The following is a 19,825-nucleotide window of genomic DNA, read 5'->3' as shown; positions in this document are numbered from 1 at the left end:
ATTGAACCAGGCCATAGTTGTGCCTGTCTTGATCTTTCCCCAGCCAGCAGTGCCAGAAGGAGATACCACTCAAACCAGCCTGAAAACCAGCGACCTCAAGCAGGTATACCTGTACTACACATAGTCGAAAAAGCTGAAAAAGAGCACACTACACCAGTGGTAGCAAGCATAGTGAATCCGGTTAGGTCACCAGCAATACCAGTACTACGAAAGTCTACGTGTAGTACCCAAGGTCAAACTCCCATAAGGTTCCGCATGTAAGTAAAGCACATAAGGAAGATATGTAAATATATAATGTAATACGTAACCATTAAGCATATGAACCTACAGAGACTTACTGTGTGGACTTTTAAAAATTTTCATAATAACCTGTTGAAAGACAATTGGGCCACAGGGCTATGTGTGACCAGGAAATTACCTGTATATAGTTAACAGCATAGCTCAGGAATGAACAATGGACAATGACGCTTGGACTAATCATCACCAGGACTATTTTTGAGCTGTGGTTTTTGTATTTTTTTATTTTGAAATTTTGTAAACAGATATTATTGTTCACTTGTTATAATGTTTTGCTTCCTCAGTCCGGGAGTACTGAATTTCACTAGGGGGAATGTGACACCCCAGGAGTCCAGTTGCCACAATGGCATTGCCTCCCTCCCAGGGGAGTGATGACATGCCTGGAAGCAAGGGGGGGGTTCCCTGACCAGATAACACTTACATCCAACACTTTTCCTGACTCCAGACCAGAAGGGGGAGCTCTAAGCCTGGTTTCATGGGTGCTTCTCTATTAGTTCTGGCCTGGAGGAGGGGTCAGTCAGTCAGTGTCTAGGACTGAGAGAGACAGAGTCTGAGTGAAGAGAGGAGAGAGGATAAGTGAAAGAGAACCTGAGGAGTGGAGCTTTGACCAAGCTCACCCCAGAGTACAGCACTAGAAGCCGGACACCGGAGTCCGTGGCTGATGGGTACAACAGTCCCAGCAGCTAAATCCAGAGGGCAGGAGATTGCAGGCCTCCAGGCCCAGCAAACACCCGAAGGCACAGCAGCAGATCAGGGCCTGGAGCCGACATAAAGGAGCGACACCTGTAATAGCCTCAAGCTACCTGCCATACGGGCAAGTACTTCAGAACAATAATGGTCAGAGGACTGAGAATAGCTTTAGGCAGCAAGAACCTCAGAGGACAGGGCAGTAAGGAGGCCTCAAAACCCATCTGGCTTAGTGAATCCTAAGTTGCTTCCAGGCTCCTCGGACCTCCATTGTCATCTGTAACTAGTGCCCCGGCCTGCACTTCAACCGTGAGTAAAAGTGTGGAAACTGAACCCTGCTGTGTCCTCGGAGTTATGTACCATCCACCCTGCACTACATCCATCATCACCATCTTTATCAATATAATTGCCCTGGGACTAAGCTCTACCTGTGGAGAGCTGTATCAACTCTGCTGCATCACCATCAGCCCCAGCGGTCTCTTTAAGCAGCGTCGGCCATCTTCGGCTGAGTACCACAGGTGGCATCACAAACCATCTCTTTTAAACTTTATTTCCCCTTTAATCATCATTTTTCATTGGATGCCCAGGGCCACAGACTGGGTCACTGCTGCCATGACACATTCCCCTTTAAGAACTGTCCCGGTACCGAGTATCCCCACGGTCCTGGCGGGCTCTCCACCTTTCTGACACACCGCGCAATAGATGAAAAGCCGTCAATTCATCTAACGCTCACAGGAGCCGACAGGATAGAATAGACAGATTACATACAGCAAATACACATATAATAGGTACATATATAGATGTCAGTGACACACTCTTACAGTGTGGAAAAAATATTTAGACAGACACCAATTGTGCAAATTCTCCCAGTTAAAAAGTTGAGAGAGGCCTGTAATTGACATCATAGGTAGATCACAACTATGAGAGACAAAATGAGAAAACAAATCCAGAAAATCACCTTGTCTGATTTGGCAAGATTTATTTTGCAAATTATGGTGGAAAATAAGTATTTGGTCATTAACAAAAGTTCATCTCAATATATCCTTTGTTGGCAATGATAGAGGTCAAACGTTTTCTGTAAGTCTTCACAAGGTTGGCACACACTGTTGGTGGTATGTTGGCCCATTTCTCCATGCATATCTCCTCTAGACCAGTGATGTTTTGGGCCTGTTGCTGGGCAACACAGACTTTGAAATCCCTCCAAAGATTTTCTATGGTGTTGAGATCTAGAGACTGGCTAGGCCACCCCAGGACCTTCATATGCTTCTTACGAAGCCACTCCTTCATTGCCCTGGTGGTGTTATCCCAGAAGACTTGTGCAGGACTGTATATGAACTTATTTTTTTCATTTGAGCCAGACAAGCTGTTTTCTTGTTACCAGTTTGGTTTTTTCATTTATGATGAAATAAACCACCCAGAGATTTTACCCAAACGTGTGCCTATGTCTACATCGAGGAACAGCTAAGTGAGCCAACCTTCCACAAGTGGTGTTTTGGATGCTGGCAACGATCCAGGAACACGAGTAGCAGAGGTGGACAAATCGTATGTTCTGGGTTAAGGCAGGTACTAAGATGGAACAGCGGTTTGACAAAATGGAGGACCTACTCAAGCACCTGATCTGGAGCCAGTAGCAACAGCACCAGGTACATCAGTAGACAAATAAACTCCTAATACAACAGCTGCAACAACAGCAAAGGCAGATGGAACTTCTGGCAGGAGATGTCCGCAGCAGAGAAACCGCCCCTTCCCCACATCAAGGTGATGAGTTGTGCGTCCGGAAATTGGTAAGATGAGCCATGCAAAAGATGACCCCAGGGGATGATATAGAGGCATTTTTGACTGTTTTTGAATGGGTTGCAGAGCGAGAGAGGCTGCTCCCAGAGCAGTGGACGAAGGTGCTGGCCCCCTATCTGATAGGTGAACCCAAGAAAGACTATTTTGACTTGGCCTTGCAGGTTGCCCGGGAATATGCAAAGTTGAAAATTGAGATATTTTCACGCTCAGGGGTCACTATGTCTGTCAGAGCCCAAAGGGTTCATTACTGGGCGTATTGTGGTGATAAACCTCACCACTCACAAATGTTTGACTTGTTGCATTTGGTCCAGAAATGGTTGCAGCCGGAGTCCTCCACTCCAGCCCAGATGGTCAAGCGGGTCATCATGGACAGATTTATTCACTCTCTCCCCAGGCCAGTGCAGACCTGGGTTGCCCAAGGAGACCCCTGGAATGCAGATGACCTGGTGGACTTCATAAGAGGTACCAGGTGGTCAAGAGGTCCCGGAGGAAGCAAGAGGGTGGTACATATCTATACTGGAAATCCCAGCGGGAGCCTGAGTCCCAAAAGTAGGGTAAAAGAGCCACCACTGGCGGGAGTCTGATGTCCCAAGGAGCTGCTGAGGGACTATCAAAGACTGCTGGTAAAGACCTGATCTGCTGGTGGAGTCACAGTACTGGACACATAGCGGCCCATTGTCCTATGTCTGCCAAGCAGATGCATTGTAGCCTAGACAGGCACTGCTCGTATTATGCCTACCCAGCCTGCAGTGTGGACTATCAGGCCATAGAGAGGGGCAGCAGTCATGCCCCATGACCATAAATGGAGTACTGGTATCAGGATTCTTAGACTCCGGGAGTTTGGTGACCCTGACAAGGGCCACGCTTCCCCACCAGTTGATCACAGGGAAACATGTAGGCATATGTAGTATCCACGGGGATTCCAAACACTACCCTGATGCCAGAGTGTTGATTCAAACTAGTCGGGGTACAGAGTTCCATGAGGTTGGGGTAGTCACAGACTTATTACACCCGGTGATAATCGGGTGGGATTTCAGCCTGTTTCGGGACTTGTGGGGGAGAGCTGGGGCACCAAGTGTCCCAGGCAGGTGCCAGAGCAACCCTGATGAATCCCCATCTCAGTCGAAGGTGAAGGAGTTCCACTTGTGTGTCCTAGCTGATGACGAGGATGAATCGGTGACCAGGAAGGCCGAGGTTCCTGAGCTGGGGGTTTCTGGGAAAAATTTTGGGACTGCTCAAATGCAGTATCTTACCCTAAAAGGCGCCTTTAAAAATGTGTATGTGATTGATGGGGCTGCTCAAGAGCCGGGGGATGACACTAGGTACTCACACTTTGCAGTCAACAGCAAATTGCTGTATCGAGTGAATACACTGAGAGGAGGTGAAATAGTGGAGCAGTTGTTGGTTCCAGGGCCATACCAGCAGAAGGTTATAGTCATGGCCCATTCACATGTTTTGGGGAGACATCTGGGGGTGGGGAAAACGCAGGAGAGAATATTGCAGAGGCTCTATTGGGCGGGATGTTAAATCAAAATGGTATCTCCCTCGTCCCTCACACCTGGGCATAAAATGTGTTTCTGAAGGTGAAACCACTGGTCCTTCCCCCTGTATTATGGCCATCACAATCTGCTGTACAGGAAGTAGGCGCTGATGCCTCCTGCCCACATCCTACAATTGTAAAGGCATAACAGTCAGCAACCATATCCAGTTTGTTGTCCCAGCGCAGTATTCAGCTGTCACCTGTCAACAGACAACGTCTTTGGACTTTTCAGACATGAAGAGGAACTGAACACCAGATGTCCTGAGCTGATGGCTCAACTTTTAATTGCAGGAAAAGCGACAGTTACAAATCAGTTGCTTAATCAGCCTGTTGCTATGCCTTAACCACAATCTTCCATGTATTCAGATAACCAATAACATAGAAGCTTGACCATATGATAATTCCCTAACCTCCCCTTTCCTATATGCAACTATAAAAACATGTATGTACAATAAAGCATCAGTATTGATGGAAGGTTATTCTGCCACCTTGGTTTACAGTGTCATGCTTGAACGCTCAAATACTTAGTCTAATTTGGGAACAGCCGCAGCACACACAGGGATAGATTTATCCTAACTAAATTTCCTTCACAATATGTCTGTTCACAAATTGTTAGTTAGATAGGGCATACATATTCTTTACCACTTTACATTGTCCAGTGCTGGAAAAAGACCAATGCTGGCCTATACAGGCTCCTAAATGAGACTTGTATCTCTTTATTAAACTGTTGCTTCCCTTAAATTTTCTAAATTTGGATCCTAAAAAAAATGGTGGTGGGGTATTGCCCTGTTTCTGTACATTTTAAGCATGTCTAAAGCCCCCGTCACACACAGCGATTTCCCTAGCGAGATCGCTGCTGAGTCACAAGTTTTGTGACGCAACAGCGATCTCACCAGCGAGATCGCTGTATGTGACACTTACCAGCGACTGGCCCCCCTGCCGGGTATCGTTGATTGTCCTGGAATGGCCAGGACATTTTTTGATCGCTGGTCTCCTGCTGGCCAGCACGCATCGCTGTGTGTGGCAGGCGGGAGACCAGCGATCAGCGAGCTGGCGCTGGTAACTAAGGTACACATCGGGTTTCTAAGCGCCGCGCGGCACTTAGAAACCCGATGTGTACCTTAGTTACCAGCGTGCTGGTGCAGGGAGCTGGTGACCAAGGTGCACATCGAGTTTCTAAGTGCCTCGCGCCGCTTAGAAACCTGATGTGTACCTTTGTTACCAGCTCCCTGCACCAGCGCACTGGTAACTAAGGTACACAGAGGGTAACTAAGCGACGTGTGTCGCTTGTTACCCGCGTGTCGCTGGTGCTGATCACTGGTGAAGCTGCATGTTTGGCAGCTCACCAGCAATCATGTAGCGACACACCAGCGATTCTGAGAAGGTCATATCGTTGTCGGGATCGCTGGTGCATCGCTATGTGTGACGGGGCCCTAAGAGACTGAGTTAATACACGCCACAGACCTATTCAGGCCGCAGACTTCCACATATTGGAACATGGTCATTGCTACGCTAAGGCCTTTACCTGAGCTCTGTAGCACTGCTTGTCACCTGAGTAATACACTTCACAGACTCTCTGGGACATATCCTGTAATTACGCCATTGTTGCTCTAAACCATGCAAAAGATAAATTCTGCCTGGTTGGGTAGTTTCCAGAAGAAGTGCGTAGGCTTATGCGGATTGGTCAATGGCAGTCATGTCTCTTTCCCTTGAAGAGGCTGCTTCCAAGTAAAATGAGACTTGTACATGTTCCTGACATGGGTTTCTTCAATGGGGTTCAGGCCTGACAGACTGACCACAATACAGGCCCTCACTTGCATACATTGTATTTAGAATTTAATTCTAATGCTTTTGGTGTCTGCTAGAATCCAATTTACTGCCATTGAGCATATGGCTCCCCCAACTCCTGTATTATATTCACCTTATAGCGGCTTCGCTATGACAGTGACTTCATTGGGATCTGGTGGCCAAAATTAACTGTGGAGTTCACAAAACTCAGGTTTCACGGCACCTGCTGGCCCTCTGAAAATGTGAAGCGGTGAACGTGGTGGTGATGGCTGTCAAAGACCAAAATTTAAATGGTCATGTTTTAGTAAACATGTAAATGTAAAGTGATGAGGAATATGTATTCCACTATCTAACAACTTGGAATGAGTGAGGGACCTCCCAAATATAAGAGTGAGAGCTCTCCCAAATATATGATACATGGTCACCTGAGGGCCCTTCCCAAACTCAGGTTTCACGGCACCTGCTGGCCCACTGAAAATATCAAGCAAGGGCTGTATAATGACATGGCGGTGGACAAGACGGTGGTGGCGGGCGAAGACCAAAATTCAAATAGGCATGTTTTTGCTGGCATTTTAAACTGCTATGGAATATGTATTCCACTATCAAGCTAACAATTTGGAATGAGGGAGGGACCTCCCAAATGTGGGATTAAGAGTCCTCACGAATGTTAAAGGAAATCTAAAGCCAAAACGCTCTGTGTGAACATATGCTAAATGGGAGGTATAATTTTGTAATAATTTTTTTAAATTTTGCGTTATATACATGTTATATGAAGGAAAAAACGTTTTAGCATTTTTCCCTTTAAAAAATTTTTTGGTTTGGTAGGTCTTTTTATAAATCTGTAAAACAGGCGCAATAGTCTGACAACATTATTCCCAGATACCATATGTGAGTCAGAAAGGCATGCAGGCATCTTTTCCATGCTGTTGTCATTTAGTTTTCGCTCTTTCCCATTAATTTCAGCTCTTTCCCAGGCCCCCAGACCTGTTTCTTGGGCCCAGCAGAAAAATATTTGGCTTTCCATTTGACTTGCATTGGATTCGCTATTTGGTTGAAATGCACGGATATTAAAAAGTATTTGTGCCGATTTTACCAAATCCAAATATGTCACTATTCACTCATCACTAGACTTTAATGATAGGAAAAAAGCATCTACGTCATAGCAATAAGCGCTCAAACCCGAGTGCAGTTCTACTTTTCTAGTTTATTCATTTTAAAGATTGCCGAAAGTAAATCATTGTCAGTCTTGTAGAGGAAATAATTTCATTTTTAAAGTAGAAGATAAATCATCTGTAAATCAGGGGATAGACTTTATTTTCTTCACTCCCTTTTCTTGGTCAAGAACCTTTTGGAAGTGCCTGGAAAACATAAAACAGTTTCAGTAATCTTCCTATATTAATAACCATTGTGTTATGTACAGACCCATTATTGTATCTGGCACATAAATTAAGCTTTTTTGTAATTTGGATACAATGTATTACTAGCATAGAAATAATACAGTGCTATGTTATGTTCGGCAGTCCCATTGATGAAGACAGCTGAGTTGCACGCGGAGTTGCATGCCAGGAGTGCGCGTGGTGAGTGATCTGCCTTTGGACTGCTGCTAGTCCAAAGAAGGATACCTTGCTCCATTAGTCAACAATAGGAGATATGTAGATAAGGTAATATATCACTGCTGGATGATCTGAGTGGTAGGATACTGCTATCGGGACCATGTTGGTGAAGTCACTCACGTTTCAGATATCAAGTAAAGTCGGGCTGAGAGAAAGATAGTGTTCATCCTTAGCACTTGTCGCCAGCTGGGGCTGCGCTATCCTGGATCACTGCACTGTGAAGCCCTGTGGCTTCACACGGAAAACACCTGGATACTGCACTTACACTCTACTTACCACGGCAACAACCGCAGGTAATACCTCAATCAACATCTTTGAAACATTTTTTGTGCTATTCCACAGACTGTATTTTGCATTTATAGTCAGTTGATATCACCATATAGGTGTTCATTACTCTCATGCACTGCACGTGCTGACAGCATCTGGGGTTTTATTGCAACTTTACACTCGATATCTTTTTACCTCCAGGCTACATCCTTTGTAAGTTGAGAGACCAGCCCATTTACTCTGCTAACCAGTATACAGTATCCTGAATTGCTGCACCCACTTTTGAGAAAAATGTTCCTTAACCCCTTTACTACCAAGGGTGGTTTGCACGTTAACTCCCGGGCCAATTTTTACAATTCTGACCACTGTCTATTTATGAGGTAATAACTCTGGAACGCTTCAACGGATCTAGGCGATTCTGACAATGTTTTCTTGTAACATATTGTACTTCACTATAGTGATAAAATTTCTTCGCTATAACTTGCGTTTATTTATGAAAAAAATGGAAATATGGCGAAAATTTAGAAAATTTTGCAATTTCCAAACTTTGAATGTTTATGCCCTTAAACCTGAGAGTTACGTGACACAAAATAGTTAATAAATAACATTTTCCATATGTCTACTTTGCATCAGCACAATTTTGGAAACAAATTTTTTTTTTTTTAGGAAGTTAAGGGTTAAAAGTTGACCAGCGATTTCTCATTTTTACAACAAAATTTACAAAACCATTTTTTTAGGGACCACCTCACATTTGAAGTCACTTTGAGGGGTCTATATGGCAGAAAATACCCAAAAGTGACACCATTCTAAAAACTGTACCCCTCAAGCTACTCAAAACTACATTCAAGAAGATTATTAACCATTCACGCGCTTCACAGGAGCAGAAGCAACATGGAAGGAAAAAATTAACATTTAACTTTTTAGACACAAAAATGAGCTGTTAGCAAGAATTTTTTAATTTTCCCAAGGGTAACAGGAGAAATTGGACCACAAAAGTTGTTGTCCAATTTGTCCTGAGTATGCTGATACCCTAAATGTGGGGGGGAGACCGCTGTTTGGGCGCACGGCAGGGCTCGGAAGGGAAGCAGCGCCGTTTGACTTTTTCAACCTAAAATTGGCTGGAATTGAGATTGGACGCCATGTTGCGTTTGACGAGCCCCCAATGTGCCCAAACAGTGGAAACCCCCCACAAGTGACCCCATTTTGGAAACTAGACCCCCTAAGGAACTTATGTAGATGAGCGGAGAGCACCTTGAACCCCCTAGGGCTTCACAGGAGTTTATAACGCCCGGGCGTCAAAATAAAAAATCATATTTTTTCCACAAACATGATCGTTTAGTGCCCAATTTTTTATTCTCCCAAAGGTAGCAGGAGAAATTGGACCCCAAAAGTTGTTGCACAATTTGTCCTGAGTACACTGATACCCCATATATGGGGGTAAACCACTATTTGGGCACATGGCAGAGCTCGGAAGGGAAGCAGCGCCATTTAACTTTTTTGGCTGACTTTTTTTGGCTGGAATTGAGATCGGACGCCATGTCGCGTTTGGAAAGCCCCTGATGTGCCAAAACAGTGAAAACCTCCCAATTCTAACTCTAACCCTAACCCTAGCCCTAATGGGAAAATGGAAATAAAAAAAAAAATTATTTTATTTTTTTTCCCTAACTAAGGGGGTGATGAAGAGGGGTTTGATTTACTATATATGGCGGGTTTGTATTTTTGGCAGCTGTCATACGCTAAAAGACGCTTTTATTGTAAAAATAGTTTATGCATCACCACATATTGAGAGCTATAATTTTTCCATATTTTGACCCACCGAGTCATGTGAGGTCTTATTTTTTGCGGGACGAGTTGACGTTTTTATTGGTGCCATTTTTGGGCATGTGACATTTTATGATCGCTTTTTATTCTGATTTTTGGGACGCAGAATGAACAAAAACCAGCGTTTTATGAATTTCTTTTGGGGGGTGCGTTTACACCATTACGCGTGCGGTAAAATTGATAAAGCTGTTTTATTCTTCGGGTCAGTACGGTTACAGTGATACCTCATATATGTCATTTTTTTATGTTTTGGCGGTTTTATGCAATGAAAACAATTTTATATAAAAAATAGTTATTTTTGCATCACTTTATTCTGCGAGCTATAACTTTTTACTTTTTCACTGATGATGCTGTGTGGCAGCTCGTTTCTTGCGGGACAAGATGACGTTTTCAGTGATCGCGCGTTATTGCACTTTTTGTTGGGCAGTATGATAATAAATCATTATTTTTTGCTTTGTTTTTTATTTTTATTTTTTAAGGGGTTCGCTAAAGGGGTTAACTAATGGGAAAGTTTTATAGGGTGGGTCATTACAGATGCGGTGATACCAAATATGTGTACTTTTATGGTTTTTTTTGTTTTTTTATTTTCAAAAAATGAATTTATTAGGGAATTTTTTTTTTAATTTATTTAGCGATTTTTTAAAATTATTTTTACACTTTTTTTAGCTTTATTATAATGTCCCATGGGGGACATCGCTGTCCTGTGACAGATCGTTGATCTGTAACATCACAGATCGCTAAACACAAGCAGTGGAGACACCATCACATGTTTCTCAACACAAGCAATGACTAGCCAGGTCTTTCCCCAGGAAGGAACAACCACGGGAAGGGCAGTCTCCAATGAAGGAAACCACCTATGCCAAAACATGGTATCCATCCACAGACAGCTGTTTCGGGGTATTGCCCCTCATCAGTGTGGAGTAGGAAACTGGCCAGTAGGAGCAATGCCTAGTAGAAGACTGTGAAAAATGAGGATGAATGAACTCATGGAGATTAACATCCAACACTGCGGAGACACCATCACATGTTTCTCAACGCAGTGGATTCTAGAGCAATGCCCCCATCCCTTATGGGAAATATGTAAAAACATGCAAAACACAAGCCGCAGAGACACCATCACATGTTTCTCAACGCAAGCAATGACTAGCCCGGTCTTTCCCCGGGAAGGAACAACCACGGGAAGGGCAGTCTCCAATGAAGGAAACCACCTATGCCAAAACATGGTATCCATCCACAGACAGCTGTTTCGGGGTATTGCCCCTCATCAGTGTGGAGTAGGAAGCTGGCCAGTAGGAGCAATGCTTAGTAGAAGACTGTAAAAAATGAGGAAGAATGAACTCATGGAGATCAACATCCAACACTGCGGAGACACCATCACATGTTTCTCAACGCAGTGATTCCAGAGCAATGCCCCCATCCCTTATGGGAAATATGTAAAAACATGCAAAACACAAGCCGCGGAGATACCATGACATGTTTCTCAGCGCAAGCAATGACTAGCCAGGATGGGGGCATTGCTCTACAAACATGCGTTGAGAAACATGTGATGGTGTCTCCGCGGCTTGTGTTTTTACATATTTCCCATAAGGGATGGGGGCATTGCTCTAGAATCACTGCGTTGAGAAACATGTGATGGTGTCTCTGCAGTGTTGGATGTTGATCACCATGAGTTCATTCATCCTCATTTTTCACATCACAGATCGCTGTGACAGATTAGTGATCTGTCACAGGCACTGCTGCAGGCTTCCTCATGCCTGCGCTCTGCGGGCAGTGAGGAAGCCATCTCCCTGCAGGCCCCCGAAGGTCCCCGTCGCCATATTGGATCCGGGGACCTGCAGGGAAGGCGACCCCCGCAGTGGCGCTGCACATTGCGCCGCTGTGGGGGTCACAGGGAAGCACGGAGGGAGCCCCCTCCCTGCCGATGCTTCCTTTGGCCCCTGCTACACCGCGATCATGTTTGATCGCGGTGTGCCAGGGGTTAACGTTTCAGGAGCGGTCCGTGACCGCCCCTGACACATTGTGCCGGGTGTCAGTTGTGATAATCAGCTGACACCCGGCCGCGATCAGCTGCGCTCCCCCCGTGAGCGCAGCTGATCTCATTAGGCTGTGTGCACACGCTACGGATTTTGCTGCGGTTCCGCAGCGGTTTTGGCCGCTGCAGACCCGCAGCAGTTTTTGCTGTGGTGTACAGTACCATGATTCCCTATGGGAATCAAAAACCGCAATGCAGACGATGCGGAATTTTCCGCGCGGATTATCTGCGGTTTTCAATCCATTTGGATCTCCATTGAGGAGATGAAAAACCGCAGGGCAAAACCGCAGAGCAATCCGCAGGTAAAACCGCAGGTATTTTCACCTGCGGTTTCACCTGCGGATTTTACAAAATCCGCGCAGATGAATCCGCACCTGTTTACACATCGGATACTTCCAATCTACATCCATGACGAAGTGGTTCTTAGGGTCACAGAGACCAAATTCCTTGGTGTTATCATCTCTCATGATCTTAAATGGGGGAAAAACGTGGATGCTGTTATAAGAAAAGCACAACAGAGGATGTTCTTCCTGCGTCAGCTGAAAAGATATGGTTTGTCTAAGAATCTGCTGATCTTATTCTTTATTGCTGTCATCAGATCTGTGATTTGTTCCTCTCTGATAGTCTGGTATGGGGGAGCCACTGCGCATGACAAACTCCGCTTACAAAGGACTTTCAGAACAGCAGAGAGAATTATAGGCTCCCCCCTGCCTAAAATCCAGGATCTTTATGATAAGAGTATTCGATCCCACGCATTGAAAATTTCATCCGATCCCTCTCACCCGGGACACTCCTCATTCCAACTACTCCCTTCAGGACGTCGCTTCAGAGTCCCCAAATGCAGCACCAACCGCCATATGAACAGCTTCTATCCACTCTCTGTTCAACAATTAAATCGTCATGTGTAGACTATATACTGTATCTGTCTTGTTAGATGTTACTTGTTGTATCTGTTGTTATATATTATGTTGCCTCTTTGCCACAAAGAATTCCTTGTATATATGTAATATGTACTTGGCGATAATAAATTTGATTGATTGATTGATTGATTGACCTAATCCGCAGCGTGTGCACACAGCCTAAGGGTATGTGCACACGTTGCAGAAAATTTCTGCACAAAAACCTGAATCCCTTCCCAGAAACCGCACCTATTTTTCCGCGTCGTTTTTTGAGCGTTTTTTTTACCGCAGCGGTTTCTAAAAGCATGGGAGAAGTCTAAACCGCGGAAAAAAATGCAAAATTAATGTGCATGCTGCGTTTTTTACCGCGATGCGGTTTTTTCGCGGTAAAAAACGCATCAATGTGCACAGAAAGTGCAAAATGCATAGAAATGAATGGGAAGCTTATTTTTAGCGGTTTTATAGCGGTTTTATAGTGAAAACCGCGGTAAAAACCGCTAAAAAAACGCTGTGTGTGAACACAGCCTAAGACGTAATATTCCGTCCTTGGGACTTAGGTCCCAGGTCACATGGACAGAATAGTACGTCTAATGTAGGAAAGGGGTTAAACTTGTAGCCTGTGGATATGAGACCTGCAGATATAACATCTTTGGCCTCCATGAAATCTCATGTTTGATTAACACAATTGTCATCTGTTTCTTTTTCAATATATGTTTATGTGATAAAGTAAATGGCCAACTGCACAGTTTTGCCAAAAATATTTCCTTCCTTCACCTTATTTTTTTCCTTGGTGATTTTATCAATTACAGTATGTGCTTTGCATATTGTTTAATTAAACTACTTTATAAACATGAACAAAATATCTAACAATGAATAAGGAAAAGACTTTACCTGAATTCAAGGGGTAATGATAAATCAAGAAAGCAACCCATGAAGTAAACCATCAACAATATGAATGGCCTGTCCGCCAACTTTATCAACAAGACCAAAAGTTACATGAAGGGCTGAGCCAAGAACTACTGTAACTGTATTCAAAAGTGGACCGAGCAAAAAAGTCTGGAAAAGAAAATATACAAAAAGCATTATTATCATTAGCTAATGAAAAAAATATATATGTTAACCACTTAACCCCCAAGGGTGGTTTGCACGTTCATGACCGGGCCAATTTTTACAATTCTGACCACAGTCCCTTTATGAGGCAATAACACTGAAACGCTTCCATGGATCCTGGTGATTCTGACATTGTTTTCTTGCGACATACTGTGCTTCATGCTAGTGGTAAAATTTCATTCAAATAACTTGCGTTTATTTGTTAAAAAAACAGAAATTTGGCGAAAAGTTTGAAAATTTCGCAATTTTCCAACTTTGAATTTTTATGCCCTTAAATCACAGAGATACGGCACCAAAAAAAACTTAATAAATAACATTTCCCACATGTTTACTTTACATCAGCATAATTTTGGAACCAAAATTTTTTTTGTTAGGAAGTTATAAGGGTTAAAATTGACCAGCGATTGATCATTTTTGCAACACCATTTTATTTTTGCGGACCACATCACATTTGAAGTCACTTTGAGGGGTCTATATGATAGAAAATACCCAAAAGTGACACCATTCTAAAAACTGCACCCCTTAAGGTGCTCAAAACCACATTCAAGAAGTTTATTAACCCTTCAGGTGCATCACAGGAATTTTTTGAATATTTAAAAACAAAAAAGAATATTTAACTTTTTTTCACAAAAAAAATATTTCAGGTTCAATTTTTTTATTTTACCAAGGGTAACAGGAGAAATTGGACTGCAAAAGTTATTGTGCAATTTCTCCTGAATAAGCTGATACCTGACATGTGGGGGGAACCACTGTTTCGGCGCATGGCAGAGCTCAGAAGGGAAGAAGCGCCGTTTGACTTTTTCAATGCAAAATTGGCTGGAATTCAGATCGGACGCCATGTCACGTTTGGAGAGCCCCTGATGTACCTAAACAGTGGAAACCCCCCACAAGTGACCCCATTTTGGAAATGGACCCCCCAAGGAACTTATCTAGATGTGTGGTGAGAACTTTGAACCCCAAGGGCTTCACAGAAGTTTATAACGTACAGCTGTACAATTAAAAAATCATATTTTTTCCACAAAAATGATCTTTTCACCCTCAATTGTTATTTTTCCAAGGGTAACAGGACCCTAAAAGTTATTGTGCAATTTGTCCTGAGTACGCTGATACCCCACATGTGGGGGTAAACCACTATTTGGGCGCATGGCAGAGCTCAGAAGGGAAGCTGCGCCATTTGACGTTTTTGGCTGGAGTTGAGATCATGTCGCATTTGGAAAGCCCCTGATGTACCAAAACAGTGAAAACCCCCAACAAATGACACCATTTTGGAAACTAGACCCCCCAAGGAACTTATCTAGAAGTGTGGTGAGCACTTTGAACCCCCCCGTGCTTCACAGAAGTTTATAACGCCCGGGCGTGAAAATAAAAAAAAATCGTATTTTTTCCACAAACATGATCTTTTAGTCACCAATTTTTTTTATTTTCCCATGGGTACCAGGAGAAATTGGACCCCAAAAGTTGTTGTCCAATTTATCCTGAGTATGCTGATACCCCATATGTGGGAGAAAACTACTGTATGGGCAAACGTCAGGGCTCGGAAGGGAAGTAGTCTGCGGGTGTCATGTGCGTTTGAAGGGCCCCTGATGTACCTAAACTATTGAAACTCCCCACAAGTGACCCCATTTTGGAAAATAGACCCCCCACGGAATTTATCTAGATGTGTGGTGAGCACTTTGAACCCTCAAGTGCTTCACAGAAGTTTATAACGCCCGGGCGTGAAAATAAAAAAATCATTTTTTTCCACAAAAATGATATTTTTGCCCCAATTTTTTATTTTCCTACGGGTAACAGGAGAATTTGGACCCCAAAAGTTGTTTTGCAATTTGTCCTGAGTAGGCTGATACCCTATATGGGGTGTAAAACACTGTTTGGGCGCATGGCAGAGCTTGGAAGGGAAGGAGCACCATTTGACTTTTTCAACGCAGAATTGGTTGGAATTGAGATCAGACGCCATGTTGCATTTGGAGAGCACCTGATGTGCCCAAACAGTGGAAACCCCCTAATTATAACTCCAACCCTAACCCTCATCTCAGCCTCAACTCTAGCCCTAACCCTAGCCCTAACCCTAGCCCTAATGGGAAAATGGAAATAAACACTTTTTTTATTTTATTATTTTTCCCTAACTAAGGGGGTGATAACGGGGGGTTTGATTTACTATTTATGGCGAGTTTTTATTTTTGGCACCTGTCGCACGCTAAAAGACGCTTTTTATTGTAAAAATAGTTTTTGCATCACCACATATTGAGAGCTATAATTTTTCCATATTTTGACCCACCGAGTCATGTGAGGTCTAATTTTTTGTGGGACGAGTTGACATTTTTATTGGTCATTTTCGGACACGTGACATCTTTTGATCATTTTTTATTCCGATTTTTGGGGCGCAGAATGAACAAAAACCAGCGTTTCGTGAATTTCTCTTGGGGGGTGCGTTTACACCGTTCTGCCTGCGGTAAAATTGATAAAACCATTTTATTCTTCGGGTCAGTACAGTTACAGCTATACCTCATTTAGGTTTTTTTTATGTTTTGGCGCTTTTATGCAATGAAAACAATTTTATATTAAAAATAATTATTTTTGCATCGCTTTATTCTGCGAGCTATAACTTTTTTATTTTTTTGCTGATGATGCTGTATGGTGGTTCGTTTTTTGCGGGACAAGATGACATTTTCAGCGGTACCATGGATATTTATATGCGTCTTTTTTATCGCGCGTTATTGCACTTTTTGTTCGGCAGTACGATGATAAATCATTATTTTTTGCTTAGTTTTTTATTTTTATTTTTTAAGGGGTTCGCTAAAGGGGTTAACTAGTGGGACAGTTTTATAGGGCGGGTCGTTACAGACGCGGCGATACCAAATATGTGTACTTTTATTGTTTTGTTTTTTTTTATTTTCAAAAAATGAATTTATTAGGGAATATTTTTTTTTTTATTTAGCGATTTTTTTAAAACTATTTTTACACTTTTTTTTTATTTATTACTTTGTCCCAGGGGGGACATACCTGTCATGTGACAGATCGCTGATCTGTCACATCACAGATCACTGTGACAGATCAGCGATCTGTCACAGGCACTGCAGAGGCTTTCCTCATGCCTGCACTTTGCAGGCACTGAGGAAGCCAGCTCCCTGCAGGCCCCCGAAGGTCCCCGTCGCCATCTTGGATTCGGGGACCTGCAGGGATGGAGCCCCCCGCAGCAGCGCTGCACATTGCGCTGCTGTGGGGAGCTCAGGGAAGCGTGGAGGGAGCCCCCTCCCTGCTGATGCTTCCCCTTAACCCCCGGTATACCGCGATCGTATTTGATCACGGTGTGCAAATGGTTAACGTGTCGGGGGCTGTCCACGACCGCCCCTGACACATTGTGCCGGGTGTCAGCTGTGATAATCAGCTGACACCCGGCCGCGATCAACGGTGCTTACCACGTGGGCGCCACTGATCGCTGTGACGTACTATCCTGTCCCTGGGAATTAAGTCCCAGGGCACATGGACGGGATAGTATGTCACATGACAGAAGGGGGTTAAAGAAAGTGTCTGCTACTCCACTTCTCTATCACTATATTTACTCCATGTAAAATAATAACACATATACCCACCTCCTGTGCCAGCGCCCTTCCAGCAGTGTTGGCACTGGCTCTCAAGTGATCCCTGCCTCTAATCAGCAGCTACTTCACTCTCCTCTCCTTTGGCCGTAACTGACATACAGAGGAAATGAAAGATTTGGCTGCTCTCTCACTTCTTTCTGATGTCTGATTTGTCCAAAGGAGGGGAAGGAGTAAATCCAGCACTGATTGGAGGCAGGAATCTTGTGACACAATTTCATGTGAGCCTTGGGAGAGTCAGCGCCAACACTGTTGGATTGGTGCTGGCACCCAGGAGGTGGGTATATGTGTTATTATTTTAGGGAGTAGTGATGAGCGAGTATACTCATTGCTCGGGTTTTCCCGAGCATGCTCGGGTGTCCTTTGAGTATTTGGATGTGCTCGGTGTTAGGGTTGACGGAACGCACCAAATAATATGAAGATGGTAATAAGGTGCATTCGATCCCCGGGGTCCACCTTGCAGAGATGTTAACTGCTGCTCGGTAATGGCGGACAAAATAATGGCGGTGTCACACTGGACAGACGTGGGTTAAACACCACCCAGTGTGTAGTAGCAATAGACTCTGTTGCTTCACAGAGCCATGGAACCGCAAAACACAGATTCGATCCCCGGGGTCCACCTTGCAGAGATGTTAACTGCTGCTCGGTAATGGCGGACAAAATAATGGCGGTGTCACACTGGACAGACGTGGGTTAAACACCACCCAGTGTGTAGTAGCAATAGACTCTGTTGCTTCACAGAGCCATGGAACCGCAAAACACAGATGCCGTACCCTGTTGACTGTCACAGGGCACAGCTGAGTCAGCACTAGTGTTCGGTCACAAGACTCTACCCCAAGGACGCGGGGTAAGAGCCTCTCTAGACCCACTAAGTGCGTGGCGGCACACCTGCGAATGCTACTAATAGACGCTGGCTACTGTGGAGTGCAGACAAAGTGCACAGTGGCGTACAGGCAAAGCCACTACTTGCGGATGATGCTAGGCCCTGACTCTGCCTCCTACCTGCACTCAGGTTGTTCAGCCTAGGCACTACCTGGCAAGGCTGAACAACACATGCATACCAAGGGTAGGGGTTTCATAATGAGTCATTCACCAGAGACATTCATACGTACATACAACACTCATTACACATGGTCAATACTAGCGCGCGGCCGTGCGATCCTTTTATAACTGCAGCCTTCAAGGACCTTGCTGATGGCCCAATCCAAGCTGCTTGAGAACCTGAGCATGTGATCTCTGACCACCAATTAGCGGTCATCTCATGGGCATGCTCAGATGGAGAAAAGCAGGACTTAGTCCCAGGTGCGTCTGCTCGCCGCTGACTAATGCTGGATGCTACAGCTGAACCTGTTGCGGCAGCAGCAACCAGACACATAGCATTATCCTGAGCAAGATGCTGGGACTGACGTCTCTGCTGAGTAGGAACCTCTGTGGCTGAAGAAGAATGGGAGACCGCAGTGGACATGGCTTGAGATTCCCCCTGTGCAGTGGGGGGAACTCGACACTGCAAATCATGCAGCTGCATGATCTGCAGCTGATAGTCTGAGTACATGTGGGGATTCCCTAACAAACAGGCAACCCCCACATGTATTCAGGCTGTCCAGCAGCTGCAAATCATGCAGCTGAATGGGCACAAACTAAATCTCTGAGAACGCCCAAATACTCGAAGGACATACGAGCATACTCGGGAAAACCCGAGCAATGAGTATACTCTCCCAATCACTAATGCATAGTGATTGAGAAGGGGCTATTCAAGTAGTGGACTTCCACCTTAAGCATTCATATTCTTAAAATGATATATTGACATCAGCTGTATAATTTAATAAAGGGGTTGTGCAGTAATTTATTACTGATGACCAATCAGTATCAGTGGTCATCCCCACTGATCAGTTGCTCCTAGTGCTGGTAACTACCAGATGCGATTAATTACGGAGCATCACAGCACAGCACTGTTGTCTGTATAGCTGCCACGGCCGAGTACTACATATCTGCCACTATTAGAATGAGTGGGAGTGGTCTGCAGACCCCATACAGTTGTTGGAGCTGTGTTGCTTCACAATTGATCCTATCCGGCTGCCACCAACAACATAAGCAGCTGATCTGCGGGAGTGTTGGGTGTCGCAACCTTACTGATCTGATACTGATGATCTATCCTAAAGTATGGATGGGCCATCAAAATGTAAGTACTGGAGATAGCCTTTAATGTAAAATAGAAAATAAGTGAACAGGAATTGTGCTAATAATACAATCTAAATTGTCTTATCTTCTTTTCAGTCTGATCTGCTACCAGTTTCTAGATATCTCTAGATACAGATAGATATATAATAGATAAGTCATCTGTATATACTGTATATAATCATTATCTATATATATGTATCTGT

General features: G+C 44.1%; 1 protein-coding gene across 1 annotated transcript in view; it reads right to left on the bottom strand.

The window, feature by feature from the left end:
* Window positions 1–7,290: 7,290 nt before the first annotated feature.
* The window catches only part of LOC141074250 (uncharacterized), a 28,387-nt gene continuing 15,852 nt past the window's right edge, over window positions 7,291–19,825 (bottom strand). The window contains exons 9-10 of the mRNA XM_073562053.1: window positions 13,630–13,794; window positions 7,291–7,464 (exon numbers count right to left, since the gene is read on the bottom strand). Coding sequence (XP_073418154.1) covers window positions 13,654–13,794 — 141 coding nt within the window. The 3' untranslated portion in view covers window positions 7,291–7,464; window positions 13,630–13,653. The remainder of the gene's footprint in view (window positions 7,465–13,629; window positions 13,795–19,825) is intronic.

Source organism: Dendrobates tinctorius, unplaced genomic scaffold (genome assembly GCF_039654945.1).
Source record: "Dendrobates tinctorius isolate UK_male_01 unplaced genomic scaffold, ASM3965494v1 ptg000001l, whole genome shotgun sequence".
NCBI classification, from domain to species: Eukaryota; Metazoa; Chordata; class Amphibia; order Anura; family Dendrobatidae; genus Dendrobates; species Dendrobates tinctorius.
This window is presented reverse-complemented; position numbering and strand designations above follow the sequence as displayed.